We start from the raw sequence: 15,962 nt of genomic DNA on the forward strand, positions 1-15,962 counted from the left end.
TCCGCTCCTCAAATACAGTTTTGAATAAAGAAAATGCGGTACTTATAAAATAACCAGTTCTTTATTTACCCTTGCACTGCAAACAAGCAGAGACAGTCTCCAAAATGCGTGCAAGACTTCATTCACGATTTAGGCGGGTGGAGCTACTGTATGAGGTTTGGCGACAGTTTAAGGATCCATCGAGTTACAAGGTTTAGTCACAAGCTCTGGTATAAAAATGTAAAAAATATTTTTTTTCTAATAAATCCGTTTTCGGACCGATACTGTTAAAGAAAGAGCGCATAAACAGAAATGTTAAAATACTGATTCTGCTCGGAGTGAACGATTGGATTTTTTTTTCTTCTGTTTTTTAAGCCCTGGATAAAGCATTGCTTATACATGTTGTTGTCTTTAAAGAACACAATTTTCTCAGCTTTATGCCAGATTTTATATGTATATAATATTTGTTTTGAGGATTGCTTCTAGAATAAACAAAAATAAAGGAAATAGTTTCTTACTACTGTGTGCATTCAGTTTATTAAGACGTTTATTCAATATTGTGATCTATTACTAGCCTGGGAAAACCCAGACAAACTTACGGCAAATTTAGATTTGCTCTGCAAGTAGTCTGGCAAAGAGCCCATTCAAGCCCATTTCTAATCCGTCCAAATCGAGGCACCAATCAGAAACGTTGAGGCGGGCTTTACACGATGACGATCGCTCTGATTGGTTTTAGGTCTATCCAATTGCGCCCAGAGGCATTTGAGCGACGTCCGTTGGTGAAGCGCACCAACTTTTAAATGCATTATTATATTCAAATTGCAAACACATGAGGACAGTCTCCATGAAAGACTCACTGGCAGATGAACGTGCTTCTACATTTCTCTCCGAAACGGTAGGAAATTAAATTAGATTTAATAGAGGATTTTAACTGTGTCAAGATGATTGACAGGGCAGTTTACGTGACAGGATGCACGCGACAGATCTGTCCGATAAAGATGACGAAGTAGTACGTCCCAAAGCTTGCCTACTTTTTTGCTACACATTCAAAAGTAAATACCTTTTCTTCACAAAAAGAGTACATACTTTTATGGCGTAGTGTAACTTAGGCGAATTGGGACGCAGCATATGGCTTTACACGATGACAATCGCTCGGATTGGTTTTAGGTCTATCCAATTGCGCCCAGAGGCATTTGAGCGACGTCCGTTGGTGACGTCCCTTTGGAAATGAGTTATTAATGAAGCTTTGCCAGACCATAACTCAGTTACTACTGAGAATGGTCTGGTTTTAACCAGACTAATATATTACAGTACAATTCAGTATACCGACTTAACAAATCAAAATCTCAGTGTTTGTTAAAGAGGATGACAAAGAAAATTTGGGTTATATAAGTGTGTTGCTGTCAACTTATTCTTTATTTTTACAAATTGAGGATACATTTTATCCATCAACCAAGCTTAGTTTGTATTTAATCCAGAATATTAATTTGACAGTTGTTTTGTGTGTATGGGTTTACTTAACTATTTGGGGGGGGGGATTTGTTAGTAAGTTAAATATGAGAAATCCTCCCATCTATACAGTACTGGCCAAAAGTGAGGTCTGGCCTAGGAAAATTGACATCTTTATTCAAATAATATTAAAGATTGTGTGAGCACATTGTGTAGTTGTGCTTGGAGTCAATTGTTTTATTTGTGACAACACAATGCAACATGCCAAATTTTGCGGACATAATTTTTTGGCAGGCTGTCACACAAATAAATTATAAACGCATGTAAAAACAAGAGAGAACCATACCTTAACCAAGTTTAGTGTCATATGGAAGATGGTTATCCTCATATTTTGATGGTTTAATCAAACTTGTAGGGCCATTGAAAACAAATATCCCCCTCAGACATCACTTTTGGCCACTATTGTACTCCTTTGGAAAAACTGGAAACAGTTCAGTTAGTCTGCATTATAAATAACTTAATATAAAACAACAGACGTCTAGGGTGAGTCCCTATTTGGAGAGCCAAGATAGCCAAATCATGGCAGAACCTGATTTCGCCAAACACAATATGTTCCTGGATCAATATCTTTGTTGATCCTGGAACAACATTCCATTCAACAAACCATATTTGAGGGACAAGTTCACAGTTTATGTCAAGTTTAGGCTTACAATCAGAGTTAGATGCTTCTACATCAGTGATATTCACCATCATTTTCCTCTGATTTTAGAGAGAACTTATGGGTAGGGTAGGGATATGGTTAATGCCAGGGACACACGAAGCCGACGATCGGCCGTCGGACAATGTTGGGCTGTTTTTGAGCGTTTTGGTGTTTGGCTCTAGTCGGATGGCGTTGTGTTTTTTTGGGCCAAAAATAAATAAATAAATAAATAAATAAATAAATCGGGCTGTCGGTGAGAGCGAGAACTCTGATTGGCTGTTCAGTTTAATGAATGAGTCAGTGAACGAGAATAATAGCAAAAGTCAATACGGTACAGACAGAAGGCTGTTCTAAATTTAGTGTTCCTGGGTGAATATTTTAATAATCACATGAGCCGAGTGGAATAAAGTAAGTGATCAGAATGATTGATATTAAAAACAGTAAGCACGTGTGACCGGTCTTCGTTTAGCTCTGCGTTGTGTTGGTCGATGAACGAGACTGGGCAGCAGAAATTTCTCAGGCCAGATTTTATTATGCATGAATAAAAAATGTTTTAAGAACAAGCTCGAGTCTGTGGCCTTCTCTCACAATTCAGCCTCTCTTCAGTCGCATTTACCGCAAACTGCAACATTTTACACTTTTGTCTTTATAAACATGTATTTCAGTTTCTCATCAAATCGTGTTTGTTCAACAGATTTCATAAAAAAAAATAAAGCATTTTACATAAACTGAAATCAATATTAACAGAAGAATGAAAGAAAACATACCTGCATGAATAAAAGAATTTTAAGAACAAGCTTGAGTCTGTGGCCTTCTCTCACAATTCAGCCTGTTAGTGAAAGGCATTATTTTAGCCAACAGAGCTTGCACACTCATGCTTAATGAATTCTCTCCGAAAATACATGTTATAACTCATCACATCATTCACGCAAACTTCATACATGTTTGAATAAGACTAAAGTGCATTTTAGAACAAAATTACATGTTGTATTACAATAAAGAAAACTCATATTAAACTTTTTAGACGGAGCATCAGTACAACTCACCTCTCTTCAGTCGCATTTACCGCGAACTGAAGGAGAGCAACCGGAACACAAGTCTTAAAGGAACCACGCACCGTATTGAACAATACTGGAAAATGACCATCTAACCATAGAAATATGTAGGGGTGTAACGATTCATCAACTACATCGATGTATCGATTTATATTCCTACGATCCAACTACATCGATCTGTGCTCGGCAACTTGGTCTTACATTGTTTTAAAAGGTAATGAATCGATTGTATCGATAAGAAATAACGCATTGGATTTAAGCACGTCAGACTTTATATGGGTGTTTTTTATTAGCACTTTTAATGATAAAGGCGTTAAACATTACTCGATTCAGTCTGCCTATCTGTGACGTCGTCGCCATGCTGCCAGCAGCAGCGCAAAGACAACAAGCAGGGCAAAGTCTCTCACCTCAGAAAAACGGACTTTCCTGTCCTCTGCAGTAGCGCGCACTCTTCAATTGCACGCGCAAATGCACCGGAGCGCGCTGTATCACTTCACTAAAGTGCAAAAGACATACGAGAATGCAACGTCGTAAATTAGTAAGTTAAGAAATAAAAGTAAAATACCAATAAATTACGTTAGTGCATAGGCGTAATTTGCGGGTGGGACGGGTGGGACATGTCCCCACCACTATTTTCTAAGGTCGATATTGTCCCCACCACTTTTGAAACATCTCGCGGCAGGAATGTACCAATACAAATAAACAAAACATAGCAGAGCATTCATTACGTTCGTTTTTTAAATAAGAGGCGATCTAGCGCTGAAATGTGTTAAATCAACTGATCAAAGTGCTCGTTGCCGCTGCGATCAGTAGCGCGGATCTATGTTTGTTTCTGGCTCGCGCACAGCCTTCACTCGGACGCGCGCTTCAATCCGTTGTGGAGAGACTCTCTATTCGTTCCGGTGAAATTAGAAAACAAAAAGCACAAAAAAGTATCCCTGCCTGATATACAACCACTGAAAAACATAATCGGTTTTGATGTAAAAAAAAAAAAAAAAAAAAAAACCTATATGAGTGCGTTTTAGAACTCAGAACCTCTGGCACGCTTGGCAAAAGTTCTACCCCTGGACCACTTAAATTAGTCGAATCAACATATAAAAGGCCTCATTGAACGACCACTTAAACCCAATCAATGTACTATTTAAATCGATTGCTGGACATCTTAATGTTATATCTGTTTTATGATTAAGCATTGTGTTACCCCCCCCCCCCCCTCCCCCTCCTGCACCCGCAGTGTCCCACCTGTCCCACCTGTCCCACCTGTCCCACCCACTTTTTAAAATAAAGTTACGCCACTGCGTTAGTGTGTTGCTAATTCTTCTAAGTATTGTGTATCACCATGGTAGCCTAATTGTTGTTTGTTTCCATAACAAAATGCCACTTACTGGTTATTTTGTATATTTTTATATGACTGTGGTGGCTCATACCAAGATTGTATTAACAAAAACTAGTTTGGGACTGCTATTTAATAGCTTAACCTCGCAGTGCCTACTGTTTATCAGTATTTGTCATATTCTTAAAAAAAAATGTGTATGTTTAGTAAAGGAGGACAGAACTTGTGTGTCAACAATTTTTGTGTAAACAAATGTATTATAATAGGCCTATATAATTCCTAAAAAGGTGGGTCACGGCTTGATGACCATGGGGAAATGTGGGTCCCATGGCCAAACTATTCAAAACATCATTCAATGTTGTGATAATCGTAATTAATAATCGCAATTACAATTTCAAGGGAATAATCGACAATTATAATTTTTGTCATAATCGTTCAGTCCTACTTTATTCAAATAAAATGTGAATGCATTTGACATTAATTGTTGTTTACTTGTTTGTTTATATCCATAATTAATTGATACCTGATTCCCTTACAAGAATTTTTGGCTATAAAGTCACTGAATCAATTTCAAGTCACTGAATCGTTTCGGATCGTATCGTTCTAAAATCTAAATGAACCAATATCGTCCTTGAATCGTATCGACAACCACGAATCGCGATACGTATCGAATCGTTGTTAAAACGAATCGTTAAACCCCTAGAAATATGACATCTTAGTTAATAGAAATCAATATTAGAAGAATAAATTAAATTAAATATTAAAAGAATAATTACAGAATATAAAATAATGAAAGAAATATAACAAATGATAATAACACAGGGAGAGATTTTGAGTGAAATTAATAAATAAATATAACACCCGTGACACACGCGCACTATGTATGCACACCTGACAGCCATCAGTGTTTCAACTGTGGCTGTGTGTGTCCATGAAACTTCATGGATTCCTGTTTAAGTCCGTGTACATCTGGATATTTCTGGAAATGTACTGTTCTGTGTAATTTGGCTCAGGATTTTTCCACATACAACTGGCAAACCTGAAATTACACTGCAGTTTATCATGGCCAGATATTACCCAATGTGACCCTTTTCATGCAGTGTTAAGCAATAGAGGAGCACTTGTTTTTGTCTGTATATCTGAAATAGTAACCTTTTAATTAAATTCATTCACATTGAAGAAACATGAGATACAATTTCAAGACTGTTAAACAGTTATTTTAAACATTTTGCTGACTAATTCACACTGATTAAATTATACAGAAGCAGAATCCTGAGGGTAAAGCAGGTGGCCTGTGAAAGTGGAATAGTTGTACCGTCGATCCACAAAGATCCAACATCTGACCCACAGCCTCACGTGAGCCTCCTCTCCATCCAGCTTTTTTTTTTTTGCACAAGTGAATTTCCATTATGTTGTAGGCTACAAACTGCTCATATTAGTGTAAAAGATGTATACGTTCTGTAGAGGGAAAGATCCTGTGATAAGAGCATGGGTGTTTTATTTACATTTTTAGATATATGTTCTTTCTTAAAACCTTTCCTCCAGCTTTATTCTTCAAGCCTACCACCAGTCTGAGGAACAAAAGTATTTTTCTCTATATTTTCTATTCAGCATAATCAACAAAATAAAACTCCTTGCAAACAATAAATTACCCAAATACAAAATAAATCAATAGTTCGGTTGAATTTGTAGCCGAAATATTTGTTTTATTTCATCAGAATATACTTTTGAACAGCCATTAAGTGGAAAAAAAATGTCTAAGGTTCTTAGACCATGAACCTTGTAACCATGGTTCCCTGAAAAGGGGAACGAGACACTGCGTCTTCTCGTGGACAGTTTGGGGAACGCCTCCGACGTGACTGGTGTCTGAAGCATGTGTTTAAATGCTGTAAGAATACAATTTCCTTCTAAGACAAAAGCTGAGTTAAAACTCACCCTACAGCAAAGCAATAAAACGTACCCTGGACAGAAGATCGCAAAGAAAGAGCACAGGACATTGTATTGTCCAAACTTATCTCCTTGTTTATATATGCATCCTTCTCTCCCTCCTCAAGTCACTAAAAGTTCACTGAGATTGTCTATATATCACATATGATGTATCTTGTGAATCTATTGTTTTTCATTTTAAATGCGATTGGTAAAATGGTCTTAATTTCATTGCAGCCATTGGTATTATGAGAAAGACTGAGAACTTTGGAGAACTCTGTTCTGCTCTTTGGGTGGTGTCTCTTCAAGATATCTGATAATTCTCTCCTCTCCCCCGAAACCAGGAGTTACCCCCTGGGGGTACATGAATTGACCCAAAACAACTCTAAAAAAATACTGATACAAGCCTTTTGTTGTGGTCTGGGTATTTAAGGGTAAGTGGCAGAGCAGTCTTTGCGAACCTGTAACCAGTAAAAAAAAAACATGCAGTGCTGTGTCAGTGTCTTCCCGAGGCTTACACTTGGAACACACTGACACACCACTGCGTGTCTCTGTCAGGAATGTATTTCTTACACTTGGAGTAATATTTGAGCAAGTGATGTTATGTATTTATTATTTCTGAATTGGCTTTTAATCATTTACTTGTGTAATTGGCCTGGTTATCTGGTTCAACCCCTAAAAACCACAGGGGAACATTTTAGTAGCAACATTCTCCATCTCGTCTTACCTAGAGTCAGGATCTTGCAAGGCCAGCACTCCTGAATTAAGGGTGCTCAACCAGTGGGAAGGGATGCAAAGCTCAGGCAAAACCACTTCTCACCAGGGCCCAGAGATGGGTTCTCTGGGGAGCTGAGGACCCTTTAAGTGAGGGGAGTCCAATGCTCACCCGATACTGTGATCCCCAACTTTGACTAGGCTAGAAGCAGGGACCATAGACCCTAATAAGGAAACCCTATAAAGGAAGGGTGAACTACACCCATTAGAGGACATTGGAAAGAAATCTGCAAAGTGTTAGCCATACTAAAGTCCCCTAAGTCTGCCTGAGCGTGAACTGAGCATGAAGGACCCGAGAGAGGGTATCCCACTAACAGGGAGGGTACACACCACGGTAGCCCCTTCAGTCTGGTATCATCTTGAGCTAATTTAATAGGCCCAAGCTATTAAAGCAGAACTCGGCAACTCTAGCGAACTCTAGTCACTTCTTTGCTGATTTTCCCTTTTGTTGTCGCATGTTTTCCCCACGAGCTCCCCCTACAGCTGTGGGGGGGGGGGGCGTATATTTCACAACACTGTCGTAAAAAACTCACTTGCGGTGGCCTCCTCCCCCTCTCTACCGCTGATCATGTGCGTTTGTTTTGATCGGAGCAAGCCAACTGTATCGTGTGGAGCTATGTCTACCGAGGTGGGTAATACATCATACATGCGTGTGTGTTTATGTCGAATTGCCATAAAGCAATTCGTGTTTTGCGCTCGTTCTCGTTCTCACTTCTCACGAGACTTCCAATTTCTATCTTGCCGAGACGGTAGTCCCCAAGTTACAAGGTTGGTTTTCCGCCTGGGAACGCTGGGGGGAGCGGGGAAAGTCATCAATATCACCAGAACAGGTTGTTTAACCATCCAAATGATTTCTAGACAGTTTTATTAAGTTAAAAAAGTTACCAAGTTCTGCTTTAATCTCCGACGCACACCAGGAAACTGCCTGCTTAGGGGCCTCAGGGAAGGCAGTTTGTACTTCACTGCTAACACAAGGGAACCGCCTGCTTAACCCACAATAGGGGGAGGCAGTTACGACCTTGCCAATTTGCTGAAGTTTGCATTCTAGGGAAGCTGCCTATTAAAATAACCCAAAACAGGGAAGGCAGACTCTCTATAGTGAGAGGAGGTCAAACAATGCACATCTTGAAGACAGCTCACCATAACAGCCCACAAAGACATAGTAGAACAACTGGATGTGCATGACATGATAAAAAAGAGAACTACCATAGCTTCCTACAAATGCATGTCTTTTAAAATATGCAGTGCATTTACAGTACATAAGGTTATCATGCATATTCTTATTTTGGCTATATGAATGTTAAAATATGTTTCATGTATGCTCACAATATAAGCAATAAATATTTGTGATTTTGAGCCTGTAATGCACACATTCAAAACATATACTAAAAGTGTCATTGTGCATGTTTACTTTTGAGGTAGATTTAACGACAACATACAAGCACCAATACATTTAAATCAACATATCAAGGCCATGTTATAGATTAATAAATAGAAGCAACCATGAACAGAAGGCACAGGCCTCCATTCAAGTAAAAGAGGTAGGTCTATATAGCTTCCCTTATTTTGTAAATAAATGCTGTTGGCCTACTAAAACATTCAGTTTTTAAAACTGGTGAGCAACATTTTACAGTTCTAGATCTATTGGGTTTCAAATCATTTATGGGAAAATGTAAAGTGGCAGAACCAAGGTAAAGTATAGTGATTACCTAATTCATAAACAGTATCACAGAATCCATAATACATATGGTAATGTCATGGTACTTTGTGATACGTTTACTGTTTTCGAGTACTGTTAAGTGTTTCTGCTGTTGGCAAGCATCTTACCTGCACCTGTAGTACAGAGTCATTTACAAACGCCAGATGCAGGTGTTGATCAACAGTAAAGTGATTTTTCCTCTGTGTTGTTCCAAAGTATCGACTGAAAGCATTTGAACCATTTTTAGTGAGTACATTAAAATTAACTAACTGAACAGAGTGATTCATTCACGAAGCGGTGAAAACTATTCAAAACAGTCGACAGAAAATAGGAATGTAATGTATGAAAAATGCTTATCTGTTAGTGTAGGGTAATTTTCCTTCTGATTAACATGAATTATAAAATGTCTTTACGTAAGGACTTTTATTTGTATGACAATCAGACTTGCTGTTCCATATGAGTTTTCATTTGAGAGAAAATTCTCCCTCACAAGGCAGCTCCCTATGTAGACATTAAGGCTATACAAATAAAAGCAACACATATTTTTCTCATTTCCTGATGTGCTCAGGTAGATGAAGGAGGCATGCGCGCACGTCAGTGATGGGACCGGGCATCTTTCCCATGCTGTCCCATCTCTGAGTCACAGGGTCATAGCGGTGAGTTTGCCTTGCCTCGCTATAGTCCTCCTGGCAATAACCGCCTAGAATATACAGCCTCTCCTCCAGGACAGCCGAGGCCGCGCCAACGTGGGGAATGGGAAGAGGAGTGAACACGGTCCAGGTGTCGTGTACCGGGTCGTACATCTCGCAGACCAGCTGGTTGGTGTAGTACTTATTAAGGTTGCACACCCCGCCAGCTACATAGAAATGGTTTCTCACGCTCTCCATACAGTGCTGGGCCCGGTCTTGGGTCATGTCAGCGAGGTATGTGGTTCCTCTCACTGGGTGGTAGAGGAACATCGACATCAGGCATTGGTACTTGCAGTTGAAGCCTCCAGAGATGAAGATTTCACCTCCCCAGACGGTGGCAGCATGACCGCTTAAGGCTTGGTCCAAAGGATGGGTGAAGCTGTTCCACAGAACAGAAAAGGCAATTGACTCATTTACAAATGACTCATTTGTGGCTATGTTTTATTTATCCCAATTAATCGTAAAAGAGAAAAACCTGAGACAAAGCTGAAAGAGCAACCTCTAAGCAATAACATTTGACTTTGGACTGGCAAATCAAATGATTGTCCAAAGATTCTGCATCCTTTACAGGTATGTTGTGCTTCTGAGAGCCACAAGATGTCAGTCAGTTCATTCATTCTGTGCATTCTGTGTTTACATTTTTATTTTCACAATAACAGGCAGAATATAGTTAAATATTACTAAGGAATCTTTTAGAAAATATTTAACTTGCTCTTTTATCCTGTTTTACGTTTTTCTCCTACCTCCAGGAATCTGTTTCTAGTGAGTATTTTTCCACGCTGTCAAGATTTGTGTTGATGTCTTTGTCTCCTCCGACAGCATACAGGGCGTCTCCGCTCACCACCAGCGTAAAGTTACTCCTTAGTTCAAGAAGGTCTGCCAGCCTTTTCCAATGATCTTGCACAGGGTCATACCTGTTGATGCAGATGTGCGGATAGAGAAAAAGTGAGAACAGGTGAAAGAAAAGTGAACAAATACAGGCTGACATACCCACAGAAAAACTGCGATGCAATGCAAATTCTGTGTTTTATATGTTTTTAGCCAAATAGATAGAACAAGACTTAAAGACCTCATTACATTGTTTAATAAATCAAGCCACAAAACCGGACTTTGGATTTTGTGAGGTCTTTAAGTATGCATCACTTTACCTGTAAACAGATTTCATGACGTCATACTTTGTGTAAAAGTGGCAACCTCCAGCTACATACAGTTGACCATCATGAACCCCAACGCCATGTCTAAATCTGGCCAGATCTGGCATTTCTCCCAGCATTCTCCACTCTATCTCCTTCACAAGGCCTGTTCCACTTCTCAGAGAGTTAACAAACCAGAGCTGCTTGCTGGGAAGGCGTTGATCCATGTCTGGATTCAGCTGATCGCCTCCGACCAAAACCAGGGCATCTTTGGGGTGACGTACACGTTGTTGCGCCACACGGTCAGAGTTGCCAAATCCAAACTCCTTCAGTGCCGATTTGTAGAGTTCAACCTCAAATTCTCCACTGCATTCCATGCTCAGGTTTACAGCACGAACTTCTCGAAATTCTTTGAAGGTCATAAATGAAAAACGCACCGCTTGCATGAGGTCTTCGGCCTGCGGGAGCCGTTCAGCGAGATCTGTCTCCACCCAAGTGACGACTGCTCGGAAAACTGCCAGCTCCGATGGAATGGACAGCCCGTCACATCGGAGGAACGCCAGAAGCTTCTCGGCCGGGAGGTCCTGAAACTTTGGGGTGGCAGATACTTCTTGGAAGTGTCTCAGGACAAAATCCTCAGCCAGTTCCATCAGCTCCGCCATCCCGTAGGCCTCTGCGAAAGACGCCACGTCCAGGCAGTTGTGGGCATCCATTTCTTGCTCCAAGAACTCAAGGCAGACCGAGATGGCAGGCTGAATCTGAAACTGGAGGGAAGTAGAGGCGAGGTCAAACACGCAGCCCCATCCGAGCATCAGAGTGCCGCTGTAGGCCCAGTTCAGGAGGGTCTCAAGCTCAGCAGCTCCGACCGACAGCAGAGACACGGACTCCTGCTGGCTCTCCTTCATACCGCTGGTAAACATGCCTCTGAAGTAGTCGCTGCTGGCTGCCAGTAGCACCCTGTGAGCTTCATGAGGGCAAAGAATTGAGTCTTTTAAAGATGCTGCTTTCTCTGTTCAAGGACAGTATTGAAATGTAATTTTCTAAATTTTAAAACATTCAAATTTGAATGGTCACTGATATAAAAGTGTAGAATGGATGGAATGGAATCAAAAGGTTTGTGAAGTCATTAACATAACTGTCATTTTGTCTCTACCCCTGTCCTTCACTATTGAAGACTAGCTACTGACTATTGTTGTCTTTTTCTACTGCTGGATAAAAGTCAAGACCAGCATCTGACAAAATGGAGGGACAAACAATTGTCATTTTCTTCTGTCCAAATTAAAGGTTTTAAAACTTTCAAAGTTTGTGTTGAAAATGTGTTGATTATATGGAATCAAAAGGTTTATGAAGTCACTGACGTAATTGTAATTTCCCCCTGCCTCTTTTTGTCTTTTTCTACAGCTGGATACAAGTCAAGATCATGTATCTGACAAAATGGAGAGAAAAACAATTGTTATTTTCTTGTGTTCAAATTTATTTTTTTATTTTTAAATTTTAATAATGCATGAATGGAATGGATTCAAAAGGTTTGTGATGTCATCGACATAAATGTATTATTTTTTTTCTCTACCTCTGTTCTTCACTTTTAATGTTCTTCACGGTAAGTTACCGGGATTGCTGTGTGAAAGGGGCTAATGAAGCAACCATATGGCAACATCCTGGCAACCAACCACAACAATAGCATTGTGGTGACTCATGGGCAAGCATCACTCTTTCTTGCACAAATGGTCACAATTTGTGTGGGTCATCTAATCATATTTGGGATGTTACAATGTCTCAAGGTGTCTTACCTTGAAAAACCATTCCTTCTGCAACCAGTTCAACATCACATCCCACTCTCTTGGCCCACAAGTCCTTCATGGACTGCAGGCCAACTTTCATCTGCTCCTCCGCTGAGATCTTACTCAGTTTTTCTTCCCTGTTACCTCCATCTTCCTCCTCTTTGGAGATCTCCAGGACTCTTGGTGCTCCCAGACAAAGAGCTGCAGTCTGAATCTGTGGCATGTCGTCTTTGTTCAGATTGCGGATGGCTCCAGTGTAGGCGAACTCCACCACTGCAGCCAAACCCAAACCGTGAACCTCGGGACCCAATCTCAGCGAGATCTCCTTCTCATCTCCATCCCTCTCCTGGAGCTTTTGCTGGATAAGGGAGCTCACCCCAGCCAAGACGAGCGAGTGAACATGGAAGCTCATCCCATCCTCGGTGCTCAGGATCAGATCCGTGAGGATGTTCTCCATCTTCATCTTCCCTAGAGTCTGGAAGATCTCGCTTGGGTAACTTTGCCTATGATACCTTCGTAGAAGTTCATCTTCCTCCATATTATCGCACTCGCTGTCCTTCACTGCCCTCTCTTTCATTCCCATCCTGCTGTCGTTGTAGGACATGATCCATTTTAGCTTCCTGTTTTCTTCCTCAAACTTCTCTCCTCCTTCCTCTATCATCCTTTTCCTGCGCTCCTTCTCTCTTCTCCAGCGTTCGTCCCATTCCATGGGCAGATATTTTCTTGTAATTTCCATGAAAAAACAATACTTCTCCTTACTGCCGTTCTCTGTTTACAGCACTCAGTCTAGTCGGCACTCATGTATGCTGAAGTCATGTAATTCCCTGAAGTCAACAGCAAGCTAATAATAGCTTATGAGTCAGTAGATCTCATTTCGATAGGCATGCAACCTTTACAGAGGGGACACAATTATTTTACAATTATTAAGTCACAATTATTATGAAGATAGTGTTACAAGTTTTTTTTTTTTTTTTTTTAAGTATTGTATAATCTGATAATTATTGTCAGTTAAGGCGAGACACTACAGGCAAAAACACAGTTTTTTCATGCATCTGTCAATTTTGAGATTTTGGGCTTTTTAGCTTTTCATAGTGTTTTTTTCAGACTATAGTGAGAAGAAAACATCAAAAATACACTTTTAAGTGCATCTTTTATAGCACTTTATCTATTTGCTTCTGCAGATTTCAATTACCGTACGTATCTTTAAAGGCCGTTCTCTCTTGCTCTGAGCCATACATCTCCACTTCAGCAGCACTTACTTACACCAGACTTTACACTTTTATTCCTATCTATATTCTGAAGGTTTTTACAGAGGGGTTTTTGTTCATATATAATTTGCCTGATTTTATACAACATTTTATTCCTAAACAAAATGGTGAACATTTTTTTTCTTTCTGGCTGTTGACAGTATTTTCTGGTTGATCAAAATCCCTAATGTAAAAACCTTAAAATCTATATGTTACAAAAATTAAAGAATAATTTTGATCCTGGCTTTAACTAATGTTTATATTTTTGTTCTAGAAATGTATGCAAATTAGTGCATATTTAATTGCACTAAGAAATAGAAACCTTGTTATATATATATATATATATATATAATTATTATTATTATTATTATTATTATTTATTTATTTTTAATTCTTAAATCAATTGGGGAAGTGTAGTGATATCTATTAGTTACTTTTTTACCCTATTCACCTGGGTTATCTTGCCCTAAAAGAACATATGAAATATCTATTCTCAGTAGCGTAACCGTGTTTTCCTTTTTTGGGTGAAAGTTTGTTTTTGGTGAAATGAAAACATGAAAACAGATTTTCTGTTTTTTTTTTTGTTTTGTTTTTTTTCATCTTGTTTAATATGACCATTGTCATAGTTAAAATATTTCATGTTTTTGGTATAATTTTGAAAACAAAAAGAGCACAAATTCTGTTCAGTGATAAATTAGATATTTTAAGGAAAATTCATTAGAGACATTTACATTTTTGTTTGACAGATCAGAAACTGTTCAGATGTCGAAAGAGGTTTGAAGTCTGAAGTTTGAAGTCAAGCAGAAATACAGCAAAACACGTTTCCAAAAGCTCAACTGGACCCGCCTGTTTGACTTTATCATCTGCCACGTCAAAGGGATTTGCAGCAAAAGTTAAAGGTTTCTTGATGAGAGCTGGTATATTTGCACTGTTCACTAGCTGTGTTGTGTACATGTTCATCTTCATTTTTAAACTATATACATAATGTTTTACTTTTACACATAGGACCGTTCACACCATTTGGAGATATTATCTGGTGTGTCATTTCACATTTTACAGTATAAAGCGCAGTAACGCACTCTTGTTATGACTATAAAAGACATTTTGAAAGATAGTTGTCTGTTTTTTATAGCCACTTATTGAAACGGAGTATGCCAGATGTATTGACTAAATAATTGGCCATAACTGACAAATATAATAACATGCACATCAACCATGCATTAAAAAAAGTGTGTAGGTTATTTATATGTTAGTAAGTTGATATGTTTGTTTTAATCTCTTATATAGTATATCAAATGTACATGTTCTCTTTAAGAGATCATAAAAGTTAAAAATTAGTTTTAATGCTATTAATTCCATGTGATGATAATGACCAAAAAACAACTAACTTTAGAATAATTTTGCTATACTTAGAACTTGCTCAGAATCAAACTTTAGGTTATGAAACATGTTTTCATCAGAGTTGATGGTTTGACCTTCCAGAAACGCCAATGCTAGATAATAGCAGAAACCCAGCAGACTTTCGTGAACATTTTTCCTCTGTTTACCACAAAGTAGACGTGGACTTTTTAGAAAAATGACTCTTATTTAGGACAGTCATGTTGTTTCTGTTTGGGGTGAAATCCAGGAATAACATACTGTTGAAAAGCACATCAAATCAAACACAAATAGCCATGTGACCCAAATGAACCGTATGTAATGTGACCATGTGAAAAAAACCATTGTATTTATTCATGTAACATTAAAGATCTCATAAAATTAAGAAAAATAATCATTTATCAACCTGGTAGTTTTAATGTATTTGCACAGAAAAGAAGACAAGCATTACAAATGCTGGATAATAGTGTATGAGATCTGAGACCCACTAAATGAGCATTTAATCACCAGCAGTTTATTCAGATTTTTTTTTTTATTCATTGAATAATTTATGAAAAAGTTCTGTAGATGCATACTGTACATCAACACCTTATTTCTAGTTTGTACTATTCTTTGTACTTGTTAACAGAGATGACTTTTCGAGACCCAAGGTCACTTACACAACGTGGACAAGCCCACCCAAATGGGAACGTGCCCAATAAATGACCAAAAAAAGCCACGGTAAGAAGTTTTACTGTTCATAAAATCAACTTTTATGAACTTCTTTATGGCATGCAGTTCCATGAAACTTGTATAAACAGTGGAAAAGGTTTATTGCTCT

At 38.8% G+C, this 15,962-nt stretch overlaps 1 protein-coding gene across 1 annotated transcript; it reads right to left on the reverse strand.

The window, feature by feature from the left end:
* Window positions 1-8,609: 8,609 nt before the first annotated feature.
* LOC311288476 (kelch-like protein 33) lies at window positions 8,610-14,004 on the reverse strand. Its single transcript, XM_084405897.1, has 4 exons — window positions 12,528-14,004; window positions 10,753-11,701; window positions 10,348-10,518; window positions 8,610-9,983 (listed from the first exon to the last, which is right to left on the reverse strand). Exons 1-4 carry the CDS (start codon window positions 13,252-13,254, stop codon window positions 9,464-9,466), a joined length of 2,367 nt encoding a protein of 788 aa, XP_084262023.1. The 5' UTR covers window positions 13,255-14,004; the 3' UTR covers window positions 8,610-9,463.
* Between the last annotated feature and the right edge of the window lie 1,958 nt (window positions 14,005-15,962).

Source organism: Rutilus rutilus, assembly GCF_951802725.1.
Source record: "Rutilus rutilus genome assembly, chromosome: 3".
NCBI lineage: Eukaryota > Metazoa > Chordata > Actinopteri > Cypriniformes > Leuciscidae > Rutilus > Rutilus rutilus.

Excerpts from the sequence above, each read along its gene's own strand:
- LOC311288476 (XM_084405897.1), bottom strand. The coding sequence starts at position 13,254 with ATGGAAATTACAAGAAAATATCTGCCCATGGAATGGGACGAACGCTGG. Across the intron at positions 11,702-12,527 it reads AGAAGGAATGGTTTTTCAAG|CTCACAGGGTGCTACTGGCA; the intron begins GTAAGACACCTT and ends GCCCTCATGAAG. Across the intron at positions 10,519-10,752 it reads GTCATGAAATCTGTTTACAG|GTATGACCCTGTGCAAGATC; the intron begins GTAAAGTGATGC and ends CTGCATCAACAG.